The following is a 25,871-nucleotide window of genomic DNA, read 5'->3' as shown; positions in this document are numbered from 1 at the left end:
TGCCATTACCTTCCCCAGGGATCGCATTTAGTCTGACCTCTCTGTCATGACCTTCCCGTCTTGGGTGGCCCTTCACGGTTTAGCTCATGGCATCATTGAGGTGCTCAAGCTCCAGCACCACGACAAGGTAACGATCCTTTGCTGAAGACAAGTTTAATAAATTATCATTATTGTTGTTGTTGTTGGTCTATAGGAGAAATTAGCTTCCAAGGTCATCTCCTGCCAGGGGAGTATAAATAAGCCACTTGTTCCATCCAAACACAGCATTATTGCTCCCACTTCCAAGGGCCCAGCTGTCTACCATGCTGCCCTTGTGGCCCTTCCCCCTCCCTCCACCTCAGCAGACTATGGCAGAGGCCGGACGCCATCCTGGCTGCGGGTGCTCAGTTTCCCATCGGAGAAACAGTCAGCTGCGCCCTGGCTCTCCAGTCCATCTGCCCCCTGGGTCAGCAACCAGAGACACAAACATGTTTTGTAACCTCCTGGCATGTGAACAAAATCTTTTGCTAAGTGCATAAAAAAGTGCTCATCCCTGGAATTATTGTAAGAACAGTAATTCTTCATGTAACCCCTCTGGATTTTAACCCACAAAAGACATCCAAGTGAAAACCTGCTGAAAATAAATCTGCTCTGAGCTCTCCCAAGGGGGGCTGGACAGGTCACCGTAGCTTGTCTTTCAAGGAGGTGATTTCCGTTGAGGGACCAGACTCAATTTTCTCTTTGGTCTCAGCTCAAACACACCTAAGTTGAAGCATGCTTGATATAATTTGGCCTCGAGCGCATGTAAGAGACACAGCCTGCCTCTTTTTATGGAGGATCTGAACAAGCCTTGATTTTTACCGAGGCATGAAGGTGAGGAGAATGAAAAATGATTGGGCTGCCTCGCTTGCTGCTCCTCATCTGGCTCCTGCCCTCAATGACTCATAAGATGACACAAACCATATGTGTACTGAGGAACTCTTTGCAGACTCTGGAGGACCACTACAGGCCTGGTGATCTCATTATTGGGGGCAATTTGCCCCTGAGAATCTTGGGTTCCTTTGTGTTGCTAGACCTTCAGAAAGACCCATTCCTGTCGGACACCAACTATTCGTAAGTTTGAGCTGGAGGGGAAGGGGCAGAGGATGCCTGATTTTTTTGGGATTCAGGGCCTGCTTTCAGAGTTTCTTGTTCTGGTGATGTTTGCAATGTCCAGGCACAGTTCAGGAGCCTTCGTGTCTTTCTCGATAAAGAGCCAAGCTCACAAAATAGTTCAGAATGTTCCGCTTTCTCAGGACTTCAGCAGGAAGATGATAGACAGCTTCAAAAGAGAGGAGGCAGAATAGCTCCTAAACATGGGTGACCTAGTGAAGAATTTGATTTCACATTAATTTGGACAGAAAATGATGGGGGAAAACTCAAAGGAAACGCCAATCTGTTTACAGGGTGGAGGTGCAGGAAGAAAAGGCAACTCAGTTTGGGGATCCGTAGTGCTCCTATAACAGCCTTCAGTAAACGGATGCTGTGGCCCCCGCTGGAATATTGGGAAGAGCAAGGGTTATCCGAGCTGACGAAGCTGCTTGAGGGGACAAGCAAATAGACTGGGGATCCAGTGTGGTGATTGGGAAAGAAGGCAGCTGCCGGAGCAAAGAAAAGAAGGGGGGGACGGTACAGGGGTATGAAAGTGGGGGCGATGTGGAGGAAGAGGATGGTTTGTCTGCTTTCTCAAAAATTCCTCCAGGCTAAAGGCAAGAAGGTTCAAAACCAATACAAGGAAGCCCTTCTTGAAAAACCAGACCCAGTTAAGTGGTGGGACTTGCCCCAACCAGTTGTGTGGACGGTTTTTCAAGGGGGTGGATCGATTTGTGGAGGAGATGGATATCATGGGCTGTTCAAAAAGGGCAGCACACAGTCAGCAGGCTCTAAATACCAGCTCCTGGGGCTTCAATGCACCTGTAATGGTTGTTGGCAGAGTGCAAGAACGCATTTCGCCCAGGAGAGATCAGAAAAGTCACACACGAGGCATTTCTATAAAAACAAATTTATTTACAGAAAGCACAAAAACATATTTACAGGCTTCTGCATTCTCACAGGCTCTCTGAGAGCTGCTTACTCTCTACAAGCCTAAAGAGAAGGAACTGAAAACTAACAGGCAAACTGCCCTCCCTTCAGGCAATTCAACTATTAACACCTGAAAAGAGGACAATTAAATTCAACCTCCTCCCCTGGCCAAAATTATTAGTTGCCACAGTAACCTTAATCTGTAGCAGAAAACAATATACCAAACAATGGTTTCTCACCATCTTATGATATCACATACCTTCATCATGGCTTGTTCCCCAGCTCCATTTGCTTGCACTGAATGGCAGAGGCAGCTTCCCAAAGAGGCTTTACTGTTGACAAGTGCAGGAGCTGTGAGGTCAAAAGCTTGGCTTTCTGTGTGCGAAGAATGTGCCTTGACTGCTCAGCTGTCATCGTCCTCTGAGAAATCACCTTGGATTCCCATTCCCATGGATCTGAACCAGGGGTTTGTTGAGTATTGCAGAAGCTACATTATAGCCAGCTACCTGAGAGTCAGTGTGGGGTAGTGGTTAAAGGCATGGAGCTAGAAACCGGGAGACCCTGAGTTCTAATCCCGCCTTAGGTACAAAGCCATCTGGGTGACCTTGGGCCAGTCACCCTCTCTCAGCCCCAGGAAGAAGGCAATGGCAAACCACTTCCAAAATCTTGCCAAGGAAACTGCAGGACCTTTCCAGGCAGTCACTGGGAGTCAACACTGACTCAAAGGCACACACACACATATCTTAGACCACAGATTACTCACATTTTGAGACTGTTTGGATTCTCAAACGTAGTACTTCTCAGTCCCTAGCACTGTTTCAAAGGAGTATCTTCCAGATAACATTCTTAATCAGATGTTTTTGCCCAAAGCCTCAGAACAAAATCAAAAGTCCAGGCAAAAGGCAAAACAAACTCCATCAGCACACATCACCTCTCCTGTAATGTTCTCTGATGTCTTTCTCATTGTAGAGTCATACCCAACAACTATCAGCAGTTCCTCGCCATGGTTTTTGCAGTCACAGAGGTCAACAAGGACCTGGTTCTCCTCCCCAACGTCACGCTCGGCTTCCGCATCTACGACAATAGACAGATTGAGAGGAGGATCTCCTTGAACAGCCTCTCTCTGCTCTCCACTCGAGGCCGAATGGTTCCAGGTTATCAATGTGACAGGCAGGACACCCTGCTGTCCGTCATCAGTGGCAGTGACTCCAAGTCTTCAAGGCAGATGGCCCCCATCTTCACCATCTTCAAGGTCCCACAGGTAAGGGGTTTCAATTGGATATTGGTGTGGGGCAGACACAGAACAGAATTGAACATAGAAAGCAAAGACCAGTCCAAGTTCTATGGGGGCACATTATTTATTTATTATTATTGATATACAGTTATTGCCTGCCCAACTCTAGTGAACTCTGAGTGGAGTCCAAAAGTAGAGAAAATATAGGAACAGCAAGAAACATGAGATCAAAAGGCAGCCCTGACTTAAATACTTGCTAACCAAACCAACAAAACAAAACAAAACAGGGGCCATTAAACAATGACAAACATCAGCCCCAGGCCTGGGGCCAAAGCTGGGTTTTCAAGGCTTTCCGGAGCCCCAGCAGAGAGGGTGCCCTCCTCATCTCTGGGGGGATGCTGGCCCAGAGGGTGAGGCCGGAATAGAGCAGGCAGAAGAGAAGGCCACTTCATTTTGAACCAGATGCAGCTTCTGGATGGACATCAAGGTAGCCCCAAGTATCGCATTGCAATAAACCCAGCATGAGGTGAGCAGGGCATGAGGTCTCCCAAATGAGAAAAGGGCCAAACTGCCACACACGCTTTACCTCCTGGCCACAGCTGTCACCTGCTCTCCGAGCAGAAGCTGTGAGTGGAGAAGGACCCCCAAGTTGTGCGCCAGTCTTGGCTGTGAAAGGGCAGCCCCATCAAAGACCAAAGATGGCAACATCCCTGACCCAGGGGGTCCAACAGCCACAGCAACCCAATCAATCATGTTTATTACAGCCCTAAGGCCAGACACAATAAAATTATACATAATAACAATCTTACATTAATATATATATGCATGTAAAAACAAAAGCAATCAATATACTATGATCCAAAATTTGTTGAAAATAAAATACTCTATTAAACATTTCAAATCTAAGTGATGGTGCAGCGTATTGTGCAGATGGTAGCACAAAACTGGGCAACCTGGGAGGAGATTTTCGGGTCCTTGTCTGAAAGAACTATCATTAGGTAGAGGTCACTCTCCCTACCAGGAAATTTCTTCAGTAATGGATAAATAGGACTCTGTCTAGAGTCCTTATATAGGGAACAATAGAACAGCATATGGCTTAGGGTTTCTATTGAACTGTCTCCACATGGACATAGTCAAAGGTGCATGGGAGTACCCTTGAAACGTCCAAAAAGGACTGCTGAGGGCACTTCGTCCAGCCTGGCTAAAGTAAAAGCTTTACAAAACATCAAAAATTACAATAGAAGATAGATAAGAAGCTGAAACGAACCCTTCGGGAAGCAATCGGCAGATATTGGGGAGTAGCATCTTACTTCAATTTGTTTGTAGATCTATATCCCAGATTCGTTGTTTCAGGGTGGTTCTAACGTTATCATATCCTAATGAGCACAAAAACTCAGTCTTATTAGGTGTAATGGTTGCCTAATCCCAAATACTCAGTCTCACAAGCTCGGGCTTAAAGATAACTGATTTATTAAAGGAATAGTATGCAAATACAGAGAAAGCTGAGAATGAGCAAAAGCGCGCCAAATACAAACTTAAGAGCCTTGCGTTCAAACCAGTCCCGCCCCGAATGCATGACAGCCAGCACCCCCTCCCAGGTGTAAGCAACCGTTACACGCGCCTGGGAAAGTAACCTTGAACAGGCTTGCAAACCCAAACATACATTCCAGTGTTGGAAAACAACGAGGAGGGCAGGAATGGAAAACCCCCAGCATGAAGTAACGTGAATATACTCAGCAGACAGGTTTGACATGTGAACCGTTACAATGTATACAGATCATTGAAACGTGGAACATGACATATCGCCCCTCCCCAGAAAAGTGCTAAGGGGCCGGTTTGTTAGGGTAGGCAGAATGAAATTGGTTCACAAGGATAGGTGAACGAACATCAGTAGCAGAAACCCACTCGGGATGAGGGAAATGTTTCCAGCGCATGAGGTATTGCAATATAGAGCGCTGGCGACGGGAGTCGAGGATGTCGGCCACTTCGAAGTGTTGCTGGTTATCAATCAGGATCGGAGGAGGTGGGGCTGCTTGGGGGTGCCAGCGGTCGGATGGGACATACGGCTTGAGTAAACTGCAATGGAAAACAGGATGTAAACGTTTTAGGTTGTGTGGTAAATCAAGTTTAAAGGTAACAGGGTTGATTTGCGCAACAATAGGAAATGGACCAACAAATTTAGGACCCAGTTTTTTGGAGGGTTGTGGCGACTTAAGAAATTTTGAGGATAAATAGACTTTATCACCGACTGCAAAGGCAGGTTCTGGGGAGCGCTTGGCATCTGCGTGTTTTTTATAGGTGTTTTGGGAGTGGTTTAGAGCCTGTTGAATATTGCGCCAAGAGTCTTTGAGAGAGGCAGCCCAATCTGTGAGGGAAGCCGGAAGGGGTCGTGAGTGCGGGAGCTCGGGTATTGGAATGAACTCACGCCCAAAGACAGTCTTAAAGGGAACTTGTCCAGTAGTTTGGTGAATGGCGTTGTTGTAGGCAACTTCTGCAAAGGGGAGTAAGTCAACCCAGTTGTCTTGTTGATAATTGACAAATGCTCGAAGGTATTGTTCAAGAGTAGAGTTAACAGCTTCAGTAGATCCATCCGTTTGTGGATGCCAAGCAGTGGAAAGGGCTTGTTTTGTTCCAAGGAGTTTCAAAAATGCCCGCCAAAAGTGTGACGTAAATTGTGTGCCTCTGTCACTCACCAAACGGGAGGGTATTCCGTGGAGGCGGTACACGTGAAGGAGGAACAGACGTGCGAGCTGCTGAGCGGTAGGAATGGAGGCACATGGTATGAAATGGGCTTGTTTAGAAAAGAAATCCTTGACCACCCAAATGACGGTTTTTCGTTGGCTGGGAGGTAGGTCAACAATAAAGTCCATTGATATGTCCTGCCATGGGACAGATGGGGTAGAAATGGGTTGTAAAAGTCCCTGTGGTTTGCCAGGTTTGCGTTTTGTCATAGCACAGACAGGGCAAGCAGTTACATATGCTTTAAGGTCCTTCAGTAAAGATGGCCACCAGAATTGGCGTCTGAGCAAGTGAAGGGTTTTGAGGTACCCAAAATGTCCCGCTAATTTGTCATCGTGGCATCTCTGGAGGACCGTTTTTCATAAAGCTGGAGGAACGTAGAGACGATCGTCCCGCCAGGCAAAACTGTCAGTAAAAGTTACAGTGTGTTGGTTTGCTTGCAACCAAGTATCAGTTTTGAGGTGGGAAAGCAACTGTTGTTTCAAATCTGAGGGAATTGGCAAGCGCGCTGGAGTGGAGGGAGGCGGAGCGGAAGGGGGCTGAGTCTGGTGCACTCGCGCCCGGCTGCGCGTCACCGCTGCCAAACTTAATTGCTTTTCCGTCCAGACTGTGCCTTGTACTGTTGGCCCTGGGCCAGCATCTTGTGGTCTCCGTGAGAGAGCATCAGCTAGAAAGTTTTTCTTGCCTGGTATGAATTTAAGGGTGAAATCAAAGCGACTGAAAAATTCAGCCCAGCGCAGTTGTTTAGGGCTGAGTTTGCGGCTGGTGCTTAATGCTTCCAAATTCTTATGGTCAGTCCAAACCTCAAAGGGGTTGGATGCCCCCTCTAATAAGTGCCGCCAGGCTTCTAAGGCTGTCTTTACGGCAAAAGCCTCCTTTTCCCAAACGTGCCAGCGTCTCTCTGTTTCTGTAAATTTACGAGATAGGCACAGGGCTTCAATGTATTTGAGTTATCAGATTGGAGCAGTAGGGCTCCAACGGAGAAATCAGAGGCATCCACTTGCACTATGAAAGGCTTAGTGGTGTCAGGGTGTTGTAGAATTGGTTCGGTTGTGAAGATTTGCTTTAGCGAGTCAAACGCCTGCTGGCAAGCAGGAGTCCATTTAAGGAGCACTCCAGGATTTTTGGAATGGCGCGTATCTCCCTGTGCTTTGGTTTTGAGCAGTTCAGTGAGGGGAAGGGCAATTTCTGCAAAATTTTGGGCAAATGCCCTGTAAAAATTTGCGAATCCTAAGAAACTTTGTAATTGCCTTCTGGTGCGGGGAGGTTCCCATGCCACAATGGCTTCAACTTTGTTAGGGTCCATTTCAATACCCCTAGCAGAAATTCGATATCCCAAGTAGTCAATTTGTGATTGATGGAAAGCACATTTGGATAATTTGGCATACAATTCAGCGTTCCTTAACTTAGTAAGCACTTGACGCAGCAAGTGAACATGTTGAGACATGGTTTCAGTGTAAATCAATACATCATCCAAATACACCAATACTCCCTTAAACAGGTGGTCATGCAAGACCTCATTGATAAGTTGCATAAAAACACCGGGGGCACCAGAGAGACCAAAAGGCAAAACTTTGTATTGGAAGGCCCCCAGAGGACAGTTAAAAGCCGTTTTCCACTCGTCTCCTTCCCTTATGCGAATGCGAAAGTAGGCTTCCCTTAAGTCCAATTTTGAAAATATTTTGCCCTTGGACAGATGTGATAACATGTCTTTAATTATGGGCAAAGGATATTTATTTGATATTGATACCGCATTGAGCCCGCGGAAATCTGTACATAACCTTAAGGAACCATCCTTCTTTGGTCTAAATAGAACAGGTGCCCCCACCGGGGAGTTTGCAGGCTCAATGAAACCCCTAGCAAGATTTTTGTCAATGAATTCTCTTAGCGTGGCTAGTTCTTTTGGAGACATGGGGTAGATTTTTGGCGGAGGTAATTTTACATTGGGGAGGAAGTCAATGGCACAGTCTGTCTTTCGGTGAGGTGGCAGCGTATCTGCCTCCTTCTCCCCAAACACATCAGCCAGATCCTGGTATTGGCTAGGCAGGCCTTCCAGAGGCTGAAGTGTTTGTACAGTGGTGTGAGCTACTCCCCCCCCCCTCCATGTCTTCTAGGAGATCTTTTTCAGGTACTTTGTAAAATCCATCCGCAAAAGTGACAGTTCTATGTAGCCAGTTGATGAATGGGTTTTGTTGCACAAACCAGGGCATACCTAAAATGACCAGCGGACCCCCCACTGGAGCTACAACAAAAGGTAGTTTTTCCCTATGGGAACCCATTTGTAAGGCAACCAGTCCCGTTGAATGGGTGACTGCTTTTCCCCCCGCCATAGTTCCATCCAATTGGGTGAAGACCATTGGTCGTGGCAAAGGGAACGTGGGCAGTTCCAGGGCCGCTACCACATCAGGATGCATGAGGGAACGAGAGCACCCCAAGTCGAGCATGGCCCAGACTTCCACAGTTTTGGTTCTAGAGCCCATTTTTACTTTCACAGTCAGTGTAGGAAAATTCCCACTCACCGAATCGTGGTCACGCCCAGTTTCTTCCACCTGCCCAATGGCGCCCTTCAGGGCAGGTGGTAGCCTTTTCCCGCCGGCTGTTCGAATTGTAATTCCTCTTCCTCTTCTCCGAATGGCAGTTCGGGTGGATCTAGCTCAGCGATGGCAGCTTTCATCTTCCACGGTAGGGCAGGCGACTTCACTGGAGGTTTCGCCTGCCGTTCCTCCGGGCGGCGTCTGGGGCACGAAGTGGCGCAATGGCCTTCTTTTCCGCATCTCAGACATTGACCCTTGGAAAACCGTCGTTCCTTTTCCTCCTCCCAGGTTTTTGGTTTGGGGCGGCTGGCAAGTCCAGTCGTACGCGCTCCTCTGGCGATTCAGGATTGTCTCAGTTCTTTAGTATGGGCATAGGTTTGCAGGGCGTTTTCCGCACTGCCTGCCAACTGAATCCATCCGTATAGCATTTTAGGGTCATCCCTTCCCAGCGCCCAACGGAGGATTTCTGGTTCTAACCCTTGCTTGAACATTTCAATTAAAGTTGGCTCGGACCAATCTTCCACCTTCCCTGATAAGGCTTTAAATTCAAGCGTGTAGTTGGCGACGGAGAGGGACCCTTGATAGAGTTTTCTCAGGGCGGTTTTGGCTGTCTCTTGAGCTAACGGGTCTTCGAAGTGTTGTTTAAGTGCCCACAGAAAGTCATCGAAGTACTCTAACTCTGTTGCCTCGGTTTGGCACAGTTGCACATACCAATCAGCTGCCCTCCCTCTCAGTTTGTTGGCAATAAAATTGATTTTGCCATGTTCTGAGCGAAAGCTTCGGCCCCAATCCTCCATATAATGCTTAGCATTAGTAATAAAGAAGGAGAGTGTAGTGGGATCCCCATCAAATTTCACCCCAAACGGTGGGAAGTTTCTTACCGGCTCGGCTGGCTGTGGCGGCTCCGTAAATGTCAACATACGTCGAGCCCCCAGGGGTGGTTGATCTCTGGGCAGTCTTGTCTCTCTCCCCCCCCCCCCCTTGGCGGGATGCTCGAGTCCTGCTCCTTCCCCTGGGTGGCAGGGTGCTGTGTCTTGGGTAAGCCAGCTGTGACTGATCTTCCTCCCAATCTTCCTGAGTTGGCCCTGCACCCTTGGGGAGATCCTTTAGGATGGTCACTATCAGGTCCATTTTGTCCTCGATTGCTTTTATACAAGCAGGAGTGACCAGCTCTTCCACAGGTCGGTTGGTTACCACCACCCTCAGTGACAAGGGGATTTCGGGCTCCCAAGAGGGTTGTGGGGACTCTCCCCCCGGTGCCCTTTCCACTACGGATTGGTGTTCACTCCTGAGACTCTCCTGCATGGATAGCAGCAACTCATCTAATTGGACTTCCCGCATTTCTCGACGTGCTGGTCTTTGTGCTCTCGAAGTTAGCGCGGGTTGGGTCCTTGTCGAATCCGGCTCTTCCTCGCTCCCTTCACTCACGCGAAGCTGTTGGTCGGTCATCGCTAGCGCTCCTGTTATCCAACGTTTGGATGGGGCTAGCGGGAGATGAATGAAATGATTCTCAGCTTTATGTAATGGTTGCCTAATCCCAAATACTCAGTCTCACAAGCTTGGGCTTAAAGATAACTGATTTATTAAAGGAATAGTATGCAAATACAGAGAAAGCTGAGAATGAGCAAAAGTGCGCCAAATACAAACTTAAGAGCCTTGCGTTCAAACCAGTCCCGCCCCGAATGCATGACAGCCAGCACCCCCTCCCAGGTGTAAGCAACCGTTACACGCGCCTGGGAAAGTAACCTTGAACAGGCTTGCAAACCCAAACATACATTCCAGTGTTGGAAAACAACGAGGAGGGCAGGAATGGAAAACCCCCAGCATGAAGTAACGTGAATATACTCAGCAGACAGGTTTGACATGTGAACCGTTACAATGTATACAGATCATTGAAACGGGAAAATGACATTAGGATTGAGCCAAAGTCTGTTTTGCCCCATCCAGACCCGAACAGGCTCCAGTCATTGGGTCAAGACATTGGCAGCTCCACCCGTGCTGCTGCGGATGGAGATGTAGGGCTGGGTATCATTAGCATACTGATGATACCGCACCTCAGACTGGCGGATGACATCCCCCAGTGTTTTCATGTAGATGTTGAACAGGAGAGGGGAGAGCGTCGAGCCCTGAGGAACCCCACACATGAGGGGCCTCAGATATGATCCCTCCCCACCATTAACCCAGACTGGAACCAACCACTGAGGAAGGAGGTGAACCACGGGAGGACAGTCCCTCCCACTCCGGACCCCTGAAAGAGGTCCAGAAGGGTCCTGTGGTTGACAGTATCAAAAGCCACTGAGAGATCAAGGAGCACTAGAGTGGACACACCACCCTCATCAGTCAGCATGACCAATGCCGTCTCTCTACTGTACCCTGGTCTGAAGCCAGACCGAAATGGGTCCAAATAATTTGTTTCCTCCAAGGTCTTCTGTTGCTATCATCCAACCACCTTTTCCACAACCATCCCAGAAAGGGGAGATTGGAAAGTGGCTGATAATTCTACAACTGGGAAGGGTCCATCAATGACCTCTTGAGGAGGGGGCAGACCACCACTTCCTCCAAGTCTGATGGGATCACCCCCTCTCTCAAACAGGCTGAAACCACCACATGAACCCACCATGTGGTCACCTTCCACGCTGCTTAAAAAACACAGGAGGGGCCAGGGTCTAAAAAGCCAGTGGCTAGACTAAGTGTCATGCGCTGCCTACCGCTGAGTAAAACACAGACGCTGATTCGGAGAAGAGCAGGTTCAGGTTTATTCAAACGTAGTGTCAGACGTGAAAAAAGCTGAGAGTGAAGGGAGCGTGCCGGTGCGGGGTTTAAATACCCCGCGCCGGTCAGCGCCCCCTCACCTTGGGTTGCGTCATCCCCCCTTTGTCCTGCATGCTTTCGTGCCGGTAGGTGAAGGGTTGCGGGGCCCCAGCTGGTGCCCCGGGATTGCCCATAATCTGTTTCTTCCTTTAGCCAGTGATTGCTGTCAGCTGGGCGATCTCCGTTGCGCTTTGCTGACAGCTTAGGTGTGCCTCGTGATCCGCCCTGTCTTTGTCTTTCCTTCTTCCTCTTTTGTGTCCTGATGGCTGAATCATCCGGCCGGGGTCTGTGTCTGTTGTTGTGTGTGCTTTGCTTATCTTAAGTCCCTTCCTCTGCTTCCTCGGTATTGTCATGTGTGCCGTTGTGCTGATGTCTTCAGCTCAACAGCACTCATGACACTAAGAGACATAAGGATCTTGCCCACTTTCTCAGGCGTAACAGAATCAAATTCAGTCCAGATAACATCAGAAGGCTGTTTCCTCATGAGAACTTGCCCAGTCAAAGTCCAACTCCAACATCAGGAGTACGTGACTTGGAGACCCCATTCTACAATTGAATTCATATTTGTATTTCATGTGTCAGAATATTATAAACCCAAAGGACAGATAATGAGATATTTCAGAAATACTCCCAGAGAAATTCCTTCTTAACTGATTCTTTGTAATCCCCTTTTAATCCAGTTTATATTTGGTTTCATAGTTCTGTTTTGCTCCCTTGCTTCTCACCTGTGACAGCCAGGTATAAAATGCAACTGGGGGGTCTTCTTTAGGTGGGAGGTTTAACCTCATAACTCAAAGTGAGGCTACCTCTATTTCAGCCCAGCTGGTAGGGCCATAAATCATATGATGGATATACTTAAAGCCATCATAAAACTTGACCTTGTCTACAAAAAATGGTTTGTAAAAAAGCATCTTGCTTTCTCCAGCTTGGTGTTGTCTTTGAGGTCACTCAGGGAGACAGAACTGCTTTTCCTTCCTTCTTCCGGATTAATCCCAAGGAACTTCCTCAGTATGTGGGTTTAGTCCAGCTGCTCCTGCACTTCCAGTGGAACTGGGTTGGGCTTCTGGCCCCCGAAGATGACAGAGGAGCAGATTTCATCTCCTCCCTGGTGCCAATGCTCAAGGCGAAGGAGATCTGCCTGGCCTTCAGTGAAATGTTGGAATCTGATAACTTCTTCACAGCTCTTAAACTGATGGAATCTGATAACCTGTTCACAAGAGCTGATAAACTGTCGAAATTGCTTCAGATTCCCAAATCTTGGTTTAAAGCTGAAGTGATTATTCTGTTTGGAGACTCCAGTATAATGAAAATCTTACCAATGCGTCTGCTTTTTTATGAACGATTGACTAATACATCATTTGGGAGAATCTGGATCCTGACTTCCCATTGGGATGTTAGTGTGATGGCATTTCAAATAACATTGCAAATCTTGAAGCCCTTCCATGGTGCTTTGCATTTCAGGGACCACTCTGGTGATAGATCAGAATTCAGGCATTTCATCCTGTCTTTAGACCCCTTGAACCCCCAAGGAGATGCTTTTCTCCCTCGATGGTGGGAAAGGGTCTTTGACTGCCAATTTCTGAATTCAGGTGAAATCCCTGAAGAGGGAGTGGGAGAATGTACAGGGAAGGAGAATGTCCAGAATCTGCCAGCTTCCGTTTTTGAAAAGAGCATGACAGGTGGAAGTCACAACATCTACAATGCCGTTTACTCTGTGGCACACGCACTACAGGCAATGCATGGATCAGGAGCCCGACCAGCCTTGATGAGGCTTGGAAAGAAGATCTCCCATGTCCACTCGTGGCAGGTAATGTCTTTCTCTTGTCCATTCCAAAGATCGTTAGCAGGGAAGGTTCCCAGTTTGGTCTAGTGGTTAAGGCAATGGGTAGAAACCAGGAGACTGTGAGTTCTAGTCCCGCCTTAGGCACAAAAGCCGGCTGGGTGACCTTGGGCCAGTCCCTGCCTCTCAGCCCAACTCACCTCACAGGGTTGCTGTTGTGGGGAAAGAGGAGGAGGAAGGAGTATTTGGTATGTTCCCTGCCTTGAGTTATTTATAAAGTAATAAAGGTGGGATAGACAATAAATAAATAAATAAATAAATAAATAAATAAATAAATAAATAAATAAATAAATAAGCAAGCAAGCAAGCAAGCAAGCAAGCAAGCAAGCAAGCAAGTGAAAAGGAATAATTATTAAAGTATGGAATAAAATGCATGAAATATGATGTTTTGATGAAAAAGGGACATGGGGAGGAAAAGAGACGACCAAACAAGTGGCCAATAATACACATGGTGGACAGGCCCTCCACTAGGCTTGGCTCACTTTATCCTTGCTTATTTTTCAATGGCCTAGCATACTGTGTGAACTCAGGCTGTTCTGTTAATTGGCCATTTTTTGTACTGTCCCAGTTGTGTGAAAGCAGCCTCTGAGAAGGTGAGCGCAGACGGCTGGAATTTCATGCAAAGGTGGTCCTACGGGCCTCCTAGACCGAAATTCGTCAGGCTGTTCCACATCAAAGGCTAAAGCTGGACCTCCCTTGATCCCTATCAAGACTGGGGCAGGCACTAGCTAAGGATTTCAGAAGTAGAACCAAACAGTCATGTTTGCAGTGTGGCATTAAGATTTCTGTATGTTGGTATCTTTCTGGTAAAAGTGGAATCAAATAAGCCATAATCCAAATATCCAATAATAGAATCTTCTTGCATTGCTGAGATTAATTTCACATGCTCCAGGATGGATTCCTATGATTTGGTGCTGCTCCTGATCACAAAGCTATTTATCAAGTACAGACATTCAACTTATCTCCTAAGATAAGGGCCACCAGAGAGTGATAGAGCCACAATGTCTCACTTGCAGTTGGCCCAATTCCTAAGGGTGTCTTTTCTTTCAGATTCTGGCCTATTTGAAGAATGTCCAGTTCAACAACAGTGCTGGAAATGAAGTCTTCTTCTCAGAAAATGGACTGGGATCAGCTCGTTATGATCTTCTGAATTGGGTTTTCCTCCCCAGTCAGACTTTTGTCCCAGTGGAAGTTGGCCAGATAGATCCTGGAGCTCCCCCAGGCCAGGATTTCTCCATTAACTCAGATGCAGTCATCTGGGCCACAAAGGTGGGCTGGAAGGACAGGTTCTGAATCCAGGGGAAGATTTATTCTCTCCTGGGGATACAGAACGTCCTTCTCTTTTCCATTCCAAAGATACTTAAGCGAGGAAGGTTCCCACATATATGTACTAAATTACTTATTAAATACCTGTACACTACAACTCAAAACAGAGTCGTGAAGAGTCAACAACAATTTGATCACATATGATCAATGAAAACATATTAAAAGACAAATTATTAAAATATGCAATAAAAATGCCTGAAATACAATGTTTTGATGAAAAAGGGACATGGGGAGGAAAAGAGACAACCCAACCAGTTGTCCACAGTGCTCAGGTGGGACAGGCCTCCCTCTCAGGTCCTGAAGAGCCACAGCTTCTTCTGCAACTGCCTGAGTTTCCATTCCTGACCATCCCAGGCAGGAGCATCAGCCGAGCAAGATGGCAATCTGGCTGTGCTTGTGCAAGATGCTTCCACAGGTCAGTGCAAATCCTCGTGGTCACATGTGCACAAGTTGGCCTTAGCATGTGATCTGAATCCAGCGTATAAACAAAACACTAAGCTTGGCTCGCTTTAACCTTGTTATTTTTCAATGGCTTAGCATTTTTTGTGAATTCAGGCTGATCTGGTAATTGGCCATTTGTTGTACGGTTCAAGTTGTTGTGTGAAAGCAGCCTCTGCCAACCTCAAGACACACAGCAGGGCTCCAATGAAAGATGCTCCTAATGGGCCTGCCAGTCCAAAATTCATCAGGCTGTTCCACATCAAAGGCTAAATCTTGGATCACTCTCAAGGTTGGGACAGGCACTTCCTTCCACTGAGTCAGACCTGGTGCTTCATTCTGCACTCTTTGACTATTGTCTCAAAAGAGTCAAGAAAGCCCTGGGGAATCTTACTGTTCTGGAATTCATTGGCTCATTCCCATAATCGAATATTTCATTTACAAGACCATGGACCATTTGAAACATTAAAAAAATTATATAGCTAAGGATTTCAGGAGTAGAACCAAACAGTGACATTTGCAGTATGGCATTAAAATGTTTGTATGTCAGCATCTTTCTCGTAAAGCATGAATCGAATAAGCCGTATTCCAAATGTCCCCAATAGAATCTTCTTGCAGTATTAATTTTACCTGCTCCAGGATGGATTCTTGTGATTAGGTGTTGCTCCCTGTCATGGGTTCTTATTTATTTGTTAGTTTGTTTCTTTGTTTATTTTCTATCCTGCCATGATTACTTTTATAAATAATTCAAGGTGGTAAACATACCAAATACTCCGCCCTCCTCCTATTTTCCCCACAACAAGAACCCTGTGAGGTGAGTTGGGCTGAGAGAGAGGGACTGGCCCAAGGTCACCCAGCCAGCTTCATGCCTAAGGCGGGACTAGAACTCTCCTACTACGCCTGATTGGCTCTTGGGCTGAGAGGGAGGGACTGGCGCAAGGTCACCCAGCCAGCTTCATGCCTAAGGCGGGACTAGAACTCACAGTCTCCTGGTTTCCAGTCCGCTGCCTTAACCACTAGACCATCCTGGCTCTTACTATACCATATAAAACTACATCACCTCGATCACCTTTATTGACCAGACTATAGCCGTACAGTGTCCAGCTGGTCACAACCCCCTTTCCATTTGTCTTGATTCCTGGCTTTTCTTCTCCAGGTCTGGCCCAAGTCCTTGACTACTGGATCTTCCCATCTCTTTGGCTGATAGGTCTCTTTCCTTCTCTTCAATACCCTTTGGCAACTGCTCTTGTACAACAGCCATCCAACACGCGTGCAACATGCCGTGCCCAGCGTAGCTTTCGTTTTCGGTATTCAACGACATCATTTATTCCACTTTGTGTTCTAATCTGGCCGTTTGCGACATGGTCTCAGAGAGAAACTTTCAGCATGGATCTTCCGTAGCCCTTCCTGCTCTTGAAAGCTCTTCCTCTTCTGCCTTTCTTCACAACCATGCTTCCCTTCCATATAGCACCACCGATAGGACAGTCAAATTAACAAGATTAGCACACAGTTTTCCTTCAATCTTCTCATTCTGTCAGACTTCTCTAATGGAGCTGTATCTAGCCCATCCAGCTTTCTTTATTCTAAGCAGTTCTTCTCTTGGATCGTTATTCATTTTGATTAGCCATCCCAGGTAGACACAGTGGTCATCCTCTTCGATAGGTTCATTCTGAAGCCTCATTTGGAATTTTGGAAAGTTCCCTGTCTGCATATAGTTTGTTTTAGTGAGATTCATCTTTAGACCCACGTTTCTGCTTTCGGCATCAAGTTGTCAAAGCATTTTTTGCAGCTTTCGAGAGTCCCCTTTCCGGGAGAGATGGGCGGTGATAGATTTTGAAATATAATTCAATCAATCAATCCTTTGTGATCGGTACAACGTTGTCCACAAATCTGAGATGGTTTATCTTCCCTCTGTTTATATCAATTCTGTCTTCCCAGGACATTTGCGCATGGTATTTTCCAAGCAAGCATTGAAAAGTTTAGGTGAGCTCATACCACCTTGCTTTACATCTTCCTCCACTGGTATTTGTATTTCGGTTTTGAAGACAGTAATATTTGTGAAGCAGTTGGTATTTGCTTCTTTCAGCAGTGCAGTGTAGTCAGAGTTGATTCCTTGTGCACTGATCACTTGCATTACTGCATTGACTTTGACACTGTCAAATGCTTTTTCATAATCCACAAACGTGATCGCACGTGGAAATTTATATTCTCTTGACCATTTGATGACCTGAGTAAGAGTGAATATATGATCGGTAGTACTGTACTGGCTTCTGAAGCCAGCCCGCTCTCACAGCTGTTGCTCGTCTCAGGTTCTCATAAGATGGTTTGTAATCACTTTCATGGATAGCTTGTAGACAATCGATAATAGGCAAATCAGCCTATAATTTTTGAGATCGAGCTATAATTTTTGAGATCTCCCTTCTTGTACAGCAGAACTGTAGTAGACTCCTTCCAGCAGTCAGGAATTTTTTGCATCTCTACATGCCTGGCAAAGCACTCTGCAAGTGCTTTCCGTAGTTCATGACCTCCAGCCCTCAGTATTTCCATTGTTATACCATCTTTTCCTGGAGCTTTCCCCAGTGTCATCCGATGGATGGCGTGACAAACTTCACTTATTAGGATGGGCAGTATATGCTTAGTTGTGGTGGCCAATGGCAGGATTGGGATGTCCAGACGAGATGCAAACAGGTCCATCTAGAATTCTTTCCAGATCTGCTCGACGTCTTTCTTTCCCATCTTTTCCTTTCCATTTTTGTCTTTTAATGCTGCTATTGTTCCTTTACGCCGTGCTATTTCCCATTTGCGCTTTCTGATGCTGCTTCACTTATTTGCTGCCTCAAGAAGTTTCTGCTCTTGGAATTTCTCCAGATCTTCTTTTGGTCTCCTCCATATTAACTTGCAAAGAAGAAAGTATTCGGCATTATTCCGAGGAGTTCTATCCACCTGTCTTCTCTTTGAAGAAGCCTTTTGGTCTCTTCCAAGATTCTTCCTTGTATCTCTTTTGGCTTTCTCCTTCTTGCCTCTTCAGTGCATTGCATCAGCTCCCCAATGAAGTCACTGTGGTCTTCGTTACGATGTTCTCCCATATTCCATTTCATCTTTGAAAGGCTTGCCTTCAGGGCACTTTCTTCAAGAGATTTTGGTAACCGCTTTTGATTTGCAAATCGTAGGATTTTCTTCTCAATCTTTTTGTCTTTTCTTGAATCTTTTATATATATATATATGCTAACGTTTGATTGTTTCAGGCTCAAAATGGTCTCCCAAAAAGCACTGAAATCTACAACACTTGGAGATTTTAGATCTCCCCTTTTATTTATGTTTTATTTTCAACAAAACTATCTACAGTACAAAAGTGAATCTTTCAAAAGCTGTGTGACTTTTTCTGGAGCGAATATCTTTCCATCCTATCTTATTACTAATGAAACTATACTAAAGAATGTTATTCTATTCTTACCTTACCACACTCTCTACTACTACTTCTAGGCAATACTATTACAAATATATTCCTACTATTTTTATTCTACTACTACTATTACTAGCCACTGTTACTACAGCTAGAATATAGCTTTTGTATTGGACGGTCTGTACAGCACGGTTTGCGGCAGGGCTTTGCCTCTTCACTCTGTTTCCCCAGGACCTCAGAGTCTCTGTGGAGAAAACAAGGAGCTCTTCCCATTTTCTTTTGGCTGCTTTCCTTCCTGGCTGCTGCAGGGCCACAGAGCACCCCTATCCCTGCTAGTCTCCTCACGTCTCCTCCCCTGCTGGTTCAAGGCTGAAGCTGGGGAGGAGGTTGGAGACAGGAGGGAGCCAGGCAACACAGGGGCCTGAGATCTATCAGCAACCTGCTCTTGCACATTCCCGACCACAAAGTTATTCACCAACTACAGACATACAACTTCTCTCCAAAGACGGACGCCATGAGGGAGTGATAGAGCCACGATGTCTCATTTGCAGGTACCCCAGTTTCTAAGGTGTCTTTTCTTTCTGTCAGATTCTTCCTTATTTGAAGAACGTCCGGTTCAACAACAGTGCTGGAAGTGAAGTCTCCTTCTCAGAAGATGGACTGGGTTCAGCTCGTTACGATCTTCTCAACTGGGTTTTCCTCCCCAATCAATCTTTTGTCCCTGTGAAAGTTGGCCAAATAGTTCCTGGGGCTCCCCCAGGCCAGGATTTCGCCCTTAACCCAGATTCAATCATCTGGGCCACAAAGGTAGGCTGGAGGATACGTTCTGAATCCAGGGAAAGATCCATTCTCTCCTGAGGATACAGAAGGTTCTTGTAACCAGACAAAAGCTGTACTGAATCACAAGAGATGACAACCATGTGGTGAAAGACCTGCTTTGCATACAACACACCTGAGGTCTGCAATATGCATGTCCGAGAAGGGTTGGGATTGGGAAAAACTCCTGCTGGAAACTCAGGGTGCAACTGAAGCAGGAAACAGTGAACTCCATGGACCTTATGTTCTTTCTTTTAGCAAGGCTCTAGGACAGTTTCACAGGCCTTGTTTTAAACACAGAGGTCCCAGGTCCTATCTCCAGCATCCATTGGTGGGTCGGGAATGCCATTGGCTTGAGTTCTCCCAGGAGCTGCTCCTGGTTTCTGGTAGACCATGGTGAACCAGTTCTTTGAAGACATTCTGAAGATGGAAATGGGAATGTGGAAATGAATAAATGTTATGTGCTCATTGCGTAGGCCATCTCAATCATTTCTCTTTTCTCTTTTAGAAAGTGCCCTTTGCCAGGTGTGGCATGAAGAGGTGCCATGCGGGGGAGAGGAGAAGCGTTCCAGAGGGCGAGCAGGTTTGCTGCTACCGATGTGACCCTTGTCCAGAAGGGACCATGTCTGATCAGACAGGTAGGGCAAACCTGGGGAATTCCTTCAAAGGCAGATCTTGCTGGGTGAAGGAAACTATTCAGCTGATCAGAATATTAAGATATTTCTGGTCATTTTTGATAGGATTGACATGCTTGAAGGTATTCCTAGTTTTCATCAGAAACTTTCAATACCTGGCCATAAGCTGTCTTGCCCGCAAAGGCCAACTTTCTCACTCCTCAGCAATTTAATACAAAGTAGTTTCACAGCACAATTGATGGGTTCCCTAACAGCCTTTCCACTCCTACCATCACATACCACTGGGAAAACAGAAAGCAGAGAAATGGAGCCAGAGAGCTCTGAGTGCTATTGTGCCTCTGGATCATTCTTTCCTCCCTCCCCCCTGAAGCCAGTTTCCCCATGAATCACTTTTGATCAGGAAAAGAGCCCCTTCCCTCTCCCACCTCCTGTCATTCTAACTCTCTCTTGTTTTAATCCTATTCAGCCAATGCCAACAGATAATGTAGACAAATCTCCCATAGCAGTGTTCCTAGGGAGGTTTTTCTCCATAGTGTTTGAAGTCCTGGCGAATCCAGCATGACTCATTTGCATGTGAATAAGCATGTAAATTAAGTTGTCCCACAATGCAACTCTGAGGAAGCTGTTTATTGCCACTCCAGTTGCTCTTCCTCTCTCTCTCCTTCTTCCACCCAGGGAGAAGCAAGCATGCTGTTCTGCTCTCCATTCATCAGGGCCATGCGCTCAGGCCTTGATGAAGGATACTGCCCCTTTCTTCCACACAGCTCTTGGCAGCTTTAGGGCTGAATATTTAGGGCAAACTAAGTATTTAGAAAGAAAAGAACAACAAAGGAACTTCATCTTTTCCACCAAGATGGATGTAACAGAACAACAAAGAATAAAGTCAGTAAGAATTCTTTTTACTTATCTTGACCTAATCTGTCTAGGCATGTGATTCCTTATGCTTGGGAGGCTGAATGTGTATGACCAACAACCTCTGTTTCTCTGGTGTGCTCACTGAAGCTATTTTAAGATACTTTTTCTTTTTCTAAGCCAGCTTATCAGCAGTGTTATAAGCTTGCTCCATTTCAGTGGTTGTAGCAGGCCACTAAATTGGCTTCACATAGAAGACTTCACAATTAGAATTCCTTAGTTCCCTGCATGTAACCAACCCATCTCTAGACTCATCTTCAACCAAGAATGTTTTGACCTTTGTGGGGCAGCAAAATTCGTATAGTAGGCCATTGCATCACCATCTTTGATTTGGCTACTACAGAAAGGGAACAGTCATGTCACCCTGAGACACGGGGGGGGGGGGGGGACGGGACTTGCTTATGGCTGATACATCTGAAATACTTAGACAAAGACTCTTGATTTCAGATGCAGCTCGCTGTGACCCCTGCCCAGAGGACCAATACCCCAATAAAGACAATGACCACTGCATTGCCAAGAAGGTCCACTTCCTTTCCTATCAAGAGACCCTGGGATATGCTTTAGCTTCTCTGGCTCTTTCTCTCTCTGTGATCACATCTGCAGTCCTAGTGGTTTTCCTTAAACATTACGATACACCTATCGTCAAAGCCAACAACAGAAACCTCACCTACATCCTCCTGGTCTCCCTCCTCCTCTGCTTCCTCTGCTCCTTGCTCTTCATCGGTCGACCTGGGAAGCTCACCTGTCTCTTCCGACAAATTGCCTTTGCCATTCTCTTTTCCCTTGCAGTTTCCTCTGTGTTGGCAAAAACTGTCATGGTGGTTCTGGCCTTCATGGCCACCAAGCCAGGGAACAGGACAAGGAAATTCTTAGGAAAGACACTGACCAACTCCATTGTCTTAGCTTGCCCCCTGGTTCAAGTAGTTCTTTGTGCCACCTGGCTGGTAACCTCTCCCCCATTTCCCCACTTGGACTTCCACTCCTTGGTGGGAGAGACTGTCTTGGAATGTAAGGAAGGCTCAGGTTCAATGTTTTACGCTGTCCTCGCCTACCTGGGTTTCCTGGCCCTGGTCAGTTTCACGGTGGCCTTTCTGGCTCGGAAATTGCCTGACAGCTTTAACGAAGCCAAGTTCATTACTTTTAGCATGCTGGTCTTTTGCAGCGTTTGGATCACCTTCCTCCCCACCTACCTGAGCACCAAAGGGAAATCCATGGTGGCCGTGGAGATCTTCTCCATCTTGGTTTCTGGAGCCGGTCTCTTGGCTTGTATCTTTTTCCCCAAATGCTACATTATCCTACTGAGGCCTGATCTGAATTGCAGAGAAAATATAATCAGGCACAAGAATCTCTGACTTATGCAGGGATAGGTCACATTAATTTTGGATTTGGGGCACATTTACTATTTGATCTGATTTTGAAAAAAATGATGAAAAGAAGGAGGGTCTTGTCCATCAAATAATTGGATAACAAGTAATGTGACTGATCATAATGTACCTATTAATCAGCAACAATCACTCATCCTTTTTATTTTTCATGAATACCAGTTGTTCCCAGTGAGTCCCAATGCCCAACTTGGAAATAAAGGTTGATATGTGGAAGTTTCACACTTTATTCCTTTTAATCAAAGGAGTCTTTAAACATGTGTTGAGTTGGCTTCACTGTCAGTGTTGTTAAATACATTTGTCTCCATCGATTCCTGAGGCTTTGCTGTGTTCCCTACTAATTTTTTCACTTAGTTGGCTATTAGAAACCCAGTTTGGTGTAGTGGTGAAGATGCTGGCCCAGAAACCAGGAGACAATGAGTTCTAGTCCTGCCGTAGGCAGGAAAACCTGCTGGGTGATTTTGGGCCAGTCCCCCTTTCTCAGCTCAACCCATCTCACAGGGTTGTTGTGAGGAAAAGAGAAGGCAAGGGCATTATGTAGCTGCCTTGAGATGATGATACAGAGAGAGAGAGAGAGAGAAAATAAAAGTGGAATAAAAATCTAATAAATAATAGTTTTTTTTAAAATTCTAGAGTTTAAAGGACCCACATTGTTTTAGTCTCTATTAACTTCATAGAGAAACAGACTTTATTAATAAATAAGACCTTGGTTATTAATGGATATTTTCCTGTCCCTGTTATTATCTGTTATCCTTTCCAACTATTATGAAGAAGGAAGGATGGGTAGAGGGGTGGGAGGAAGGAAGGAGGGCTGCGAACAAATGGAATACATTTTGTTTTGTTCATTACTGTACTTCTACATATTGATGATGGTATATTGTCTAAGAACTCAAATGATTTGCAACAAATGTTCCATAGGTTTTGTCCTAACCGACAGGAATCACGCTGAGACGAGGAGCAGGTCTCTAGTGTTTATTACTGCTACATAAGACAGAAAATCCTAACAAACTGAAGAAGCGTGGGAAAAACCCAGACAGACAAACCCCAAAGGCTAAGGCGGGTCTGATCTGTGTCTCTTCGAATGGCTGCTCAATTCCTCAGTACTACGCCTGCGTTTTCCCCCCTGGATAGAGGCCCCCTCCTGCTCGCCATCAGTACTCATGACAGATTTGATATTCATACTCATTGTGAGTATGTACTTGAAAAATAATATATCAAACCCCAAGATAGTTGTGTTTGACAGAGAAATGTAGTGAACATCATATTTATGTAATATGATCAGTATCAGACCTTATTTTTGATAAGGTGTCCTTTTATGGTTGTAAATATCTTGACACCACAAAGCTGGAAAGAGACCCATTTTCTATCTGTTAGGCAATAATTTGAAGGAAAAGGAGACTATCAGCGGTCTGGTCAGGAACTCATTTCCATGGCCATAGAAACCGGGGTCTAGATTTTGAGGAAAAGCTTCCTGGTAGTAGGATCCATCTAATGGTAGAACAGTCTCCCTGTGGAGGTGGTGGGTTCTCCGTCTCTGGCAGTTTAGAAGAGGAGTGGGACAGCTCTCTGCCTGGGGTGATTGAATTGGCTTTCCTGCACATTGGAGGGACTAGGAGGTACGAGCGGTCCCTTCCAACATTACAGTCCTCTGATTCTCTCGTCTAATCCTACGATTCTCTGTTTTTTGCTGCCACCAAGTGTCATCCAGAACTTTGCCTCCCAAACCTTGTAGCCCATCATTTCCATTCCACCCTCTAATGCAAGGGTATCAAGCATTCGGCCCAGAGGCGATAAAGGGCCATTTTTCTTTGGCTGCGAACAATAAGCCAGAAAGAGCAAGCTCTGCAGAGAATTTGAGTAAAAAGATGTTGAAGCGCACTAAGTGAAGGGATAAGCCTTGGGGACCTCACTCACTACTTTCCACCAGTTCCATGTGGAACCATTCCTGAGCACCGTTGGATCTGATTGTTCAGCTAGTTGCAGGCATACAGTATCAAACCTCAGAACTGGGTAGTCATGTTTGTCCATCATGTCCCCAAGGATGTCCTGTGAGCCTTTGTCAAAACCTTATTGCGATCAAGAGGAACCACATCCAGAGCGTTCCCATGGTCTAACAGACTGTCATAAGAGATAAGGTTAGTCAGATATGATTAGGTTTTGACACAACCAGCCTGATTCTATATACTTGTAACTATCTTTCCCAAGGGCTCACAGACAGCTGTGCTTGACACCTGGTTGTTCTTCTTTTATCGTGCAGGTGTTAAAATAGCTGGTCTGTAGTTTCTGGGCCCTCTTTTCCTTCTGAAAAGGTGGGACTGTCTTTGCTCCTCTCCAGTCTTCCACACCTCCCCAGTTCTCATCAAATCTCTCCAGCGGATTTGAAAAATTACAGTCAGCAGCTCTGAGGTCAGTTCTGCCAACTCCCCCCATGCTCTGGGATGTAATCCATCCAGCCTGAAGACAAGAGTTTGTTTAACCAAGCAGGGCAGGATCACACCATACGTTCCTCAGTCCTGAGCCGGATTCCTCTTCTCCTCCACTCTGACAGGAAGGCCACAGCCCCTCTTTGAAGGGCAATGGATGCGAAGGAGCTGTTCCACCACTGGGCCCCCTTGTGAGCCCCTCTCCTTCCCTGGGCAAGAGACAGAGAGCTTCCCTGACCCTCGCTGGCCTTCGGATGGAACCATGTGTCGCGGGTTCTTTGTTTCTGAACCACCAATAGCCAGACTGACCCAGATTCAATGGACACAAAGCACTAGAAACTTGGACCATGGATGGGGTGTTTGTCTCTCCCTTCAGTGCCTGGGGAGTGTGGGGGTGGATTTTATTTTACAAAAGGAAAGCTTGCAAATAAAAAAAAAAAGGAATTGAAAACTGCAAATGTCTTCTACTAGTGCAGAAATTAAACTTAATAATAAAACTATTTAAAATAGGAACTACTATTTTCTATAAGCTCTTAATCTACACTACATGCCATATATAGCTTGGATTCCAAACTGTGGTAACAATTTTGTTTGGATAGGAGGACTTGAGAGTTGTGCCAAAAAACCTCACTAAAATGGATTTTGAGGAGGGATCAGTCCTTTTTGGACTGGCAGAACTTGGCCCAGGCTCAGCCTTCACATGTTCGAAATGTTTTGATCTCCTCAAGCACTCTTGACCCCTATGAATCCATCTGCTGTCTGCAGGGATAAAGAACCTGTTTATTCCCTCATGTTTCCCCTGATGGCCTTATGTCCGATGATCAGCTGTCATTGTCATGAGTCAGCACCCCAAGCTCCTTCCTTTAAAATCAAGAGGCCTGCCTTGAAGCCCATCCCAGGCATGTGACTGTTCCTTTCCCTCAAAGCCAGGAGCCCAAATTCCAGTTGAGAGACATTATCTCATGTTGACTCAAGAGTAACACACATGGAAGGAATTACTAAGTGACAACTTGGACAAAGGATGTATATGCCCCTCCGAATCTCCAGTGCCTGTATCCACATTTCTATTGCTAAGGGGAATGGCCCTGTCAGGACGGTTCATGGTTACAGATCCCTAAACAGTATGACTGTTGGGCTCCATTATCATTTGTGACCATCAAGAACAATTGAACCCTCCCTAGGGTAATAGAGGGAAGGAAGGGAAGACAGAGTCAGGCTTTCAGGATAGTGCTGCTGGGCCCTGTATCAATTAAGTGGAGTTCCAGTCAGTCTCAAGAAGTATTTATTCAATTATTTATTTATTTTGAGATTTATAAGGCCATCTAACTTAAGACTGTG

The 25,871-nt window shown here is 46.0% G+C and overlaps 1 protein-coding gene across 1 annotated transcript; it reads left to right on the top strand.

Annotated features, from left to right (window-relative positions):
- The first annotated feature begins 846 nt into the window (after positions 1–846).
- LOC134487644 (vomeronasal type-2 receptor 26-like) lies at positions 847–22,105 on the top strand. The gene is made up of 9 exons (XM_063289569.1): positions 847–852; positions 968–1,092; positions 3,010–3,301; positions 12,404–12,656; positions 12,948–13,165; positions 14,249–14,467; positions 18,954–19,172; positions 19,690–19,819; positions 21,176–22,105. Exons 1-9 carry the CDS (start codon positions 847–849, stop codon positions 22,078–22,080), a joined length of 2,367 nt encoding a protein of 788 aa, XP_063145639.1. The 3' UTR covers positions 22,081–22,105.
- The last annotated feature ends 3,766 nt before the right edge of the window (positions 22,106–25,871 follow it).

The sequence above is a fragment of the Candoia aspera genome, chromosome 1 (genome assembly GCF_035149785.1).
Source record: "Candoia aspera isolate rCanAsp1 chromosome 1, rCanAsp1.hap2, whole genome shotgun sequence".
In the NCBI taxonomy this organism is placed as follows: Eukaryota; Metazoa; Chordata; class Lepidosauria; order Squamata; family Boidae; genus Candoia; species Candoia aspera.
This window is presented reverse-complemented; position numbering and strand designations above follow the sequence as displayed.

Bases quoted from the DNA above. Each gene is read 5' to 3' on its own strand.
- LOC134487644 (XM_063289569.1), top strand. The intron at 13,166-14,248 runs GTAATGTCTTTC...CTTTTCTTTCAG, and splicing joins CCCATGTCCACTCGTGGCAG to ATTCTGGCCTATTTGAAGAA. The intron at 19,820-21,175 runs GTAGGGCAAACC...TCTTGATTTCAG, and splicing joins GACCATGTCTGATCAGACAG to ATGCAGCTCGCTGTGACCCC.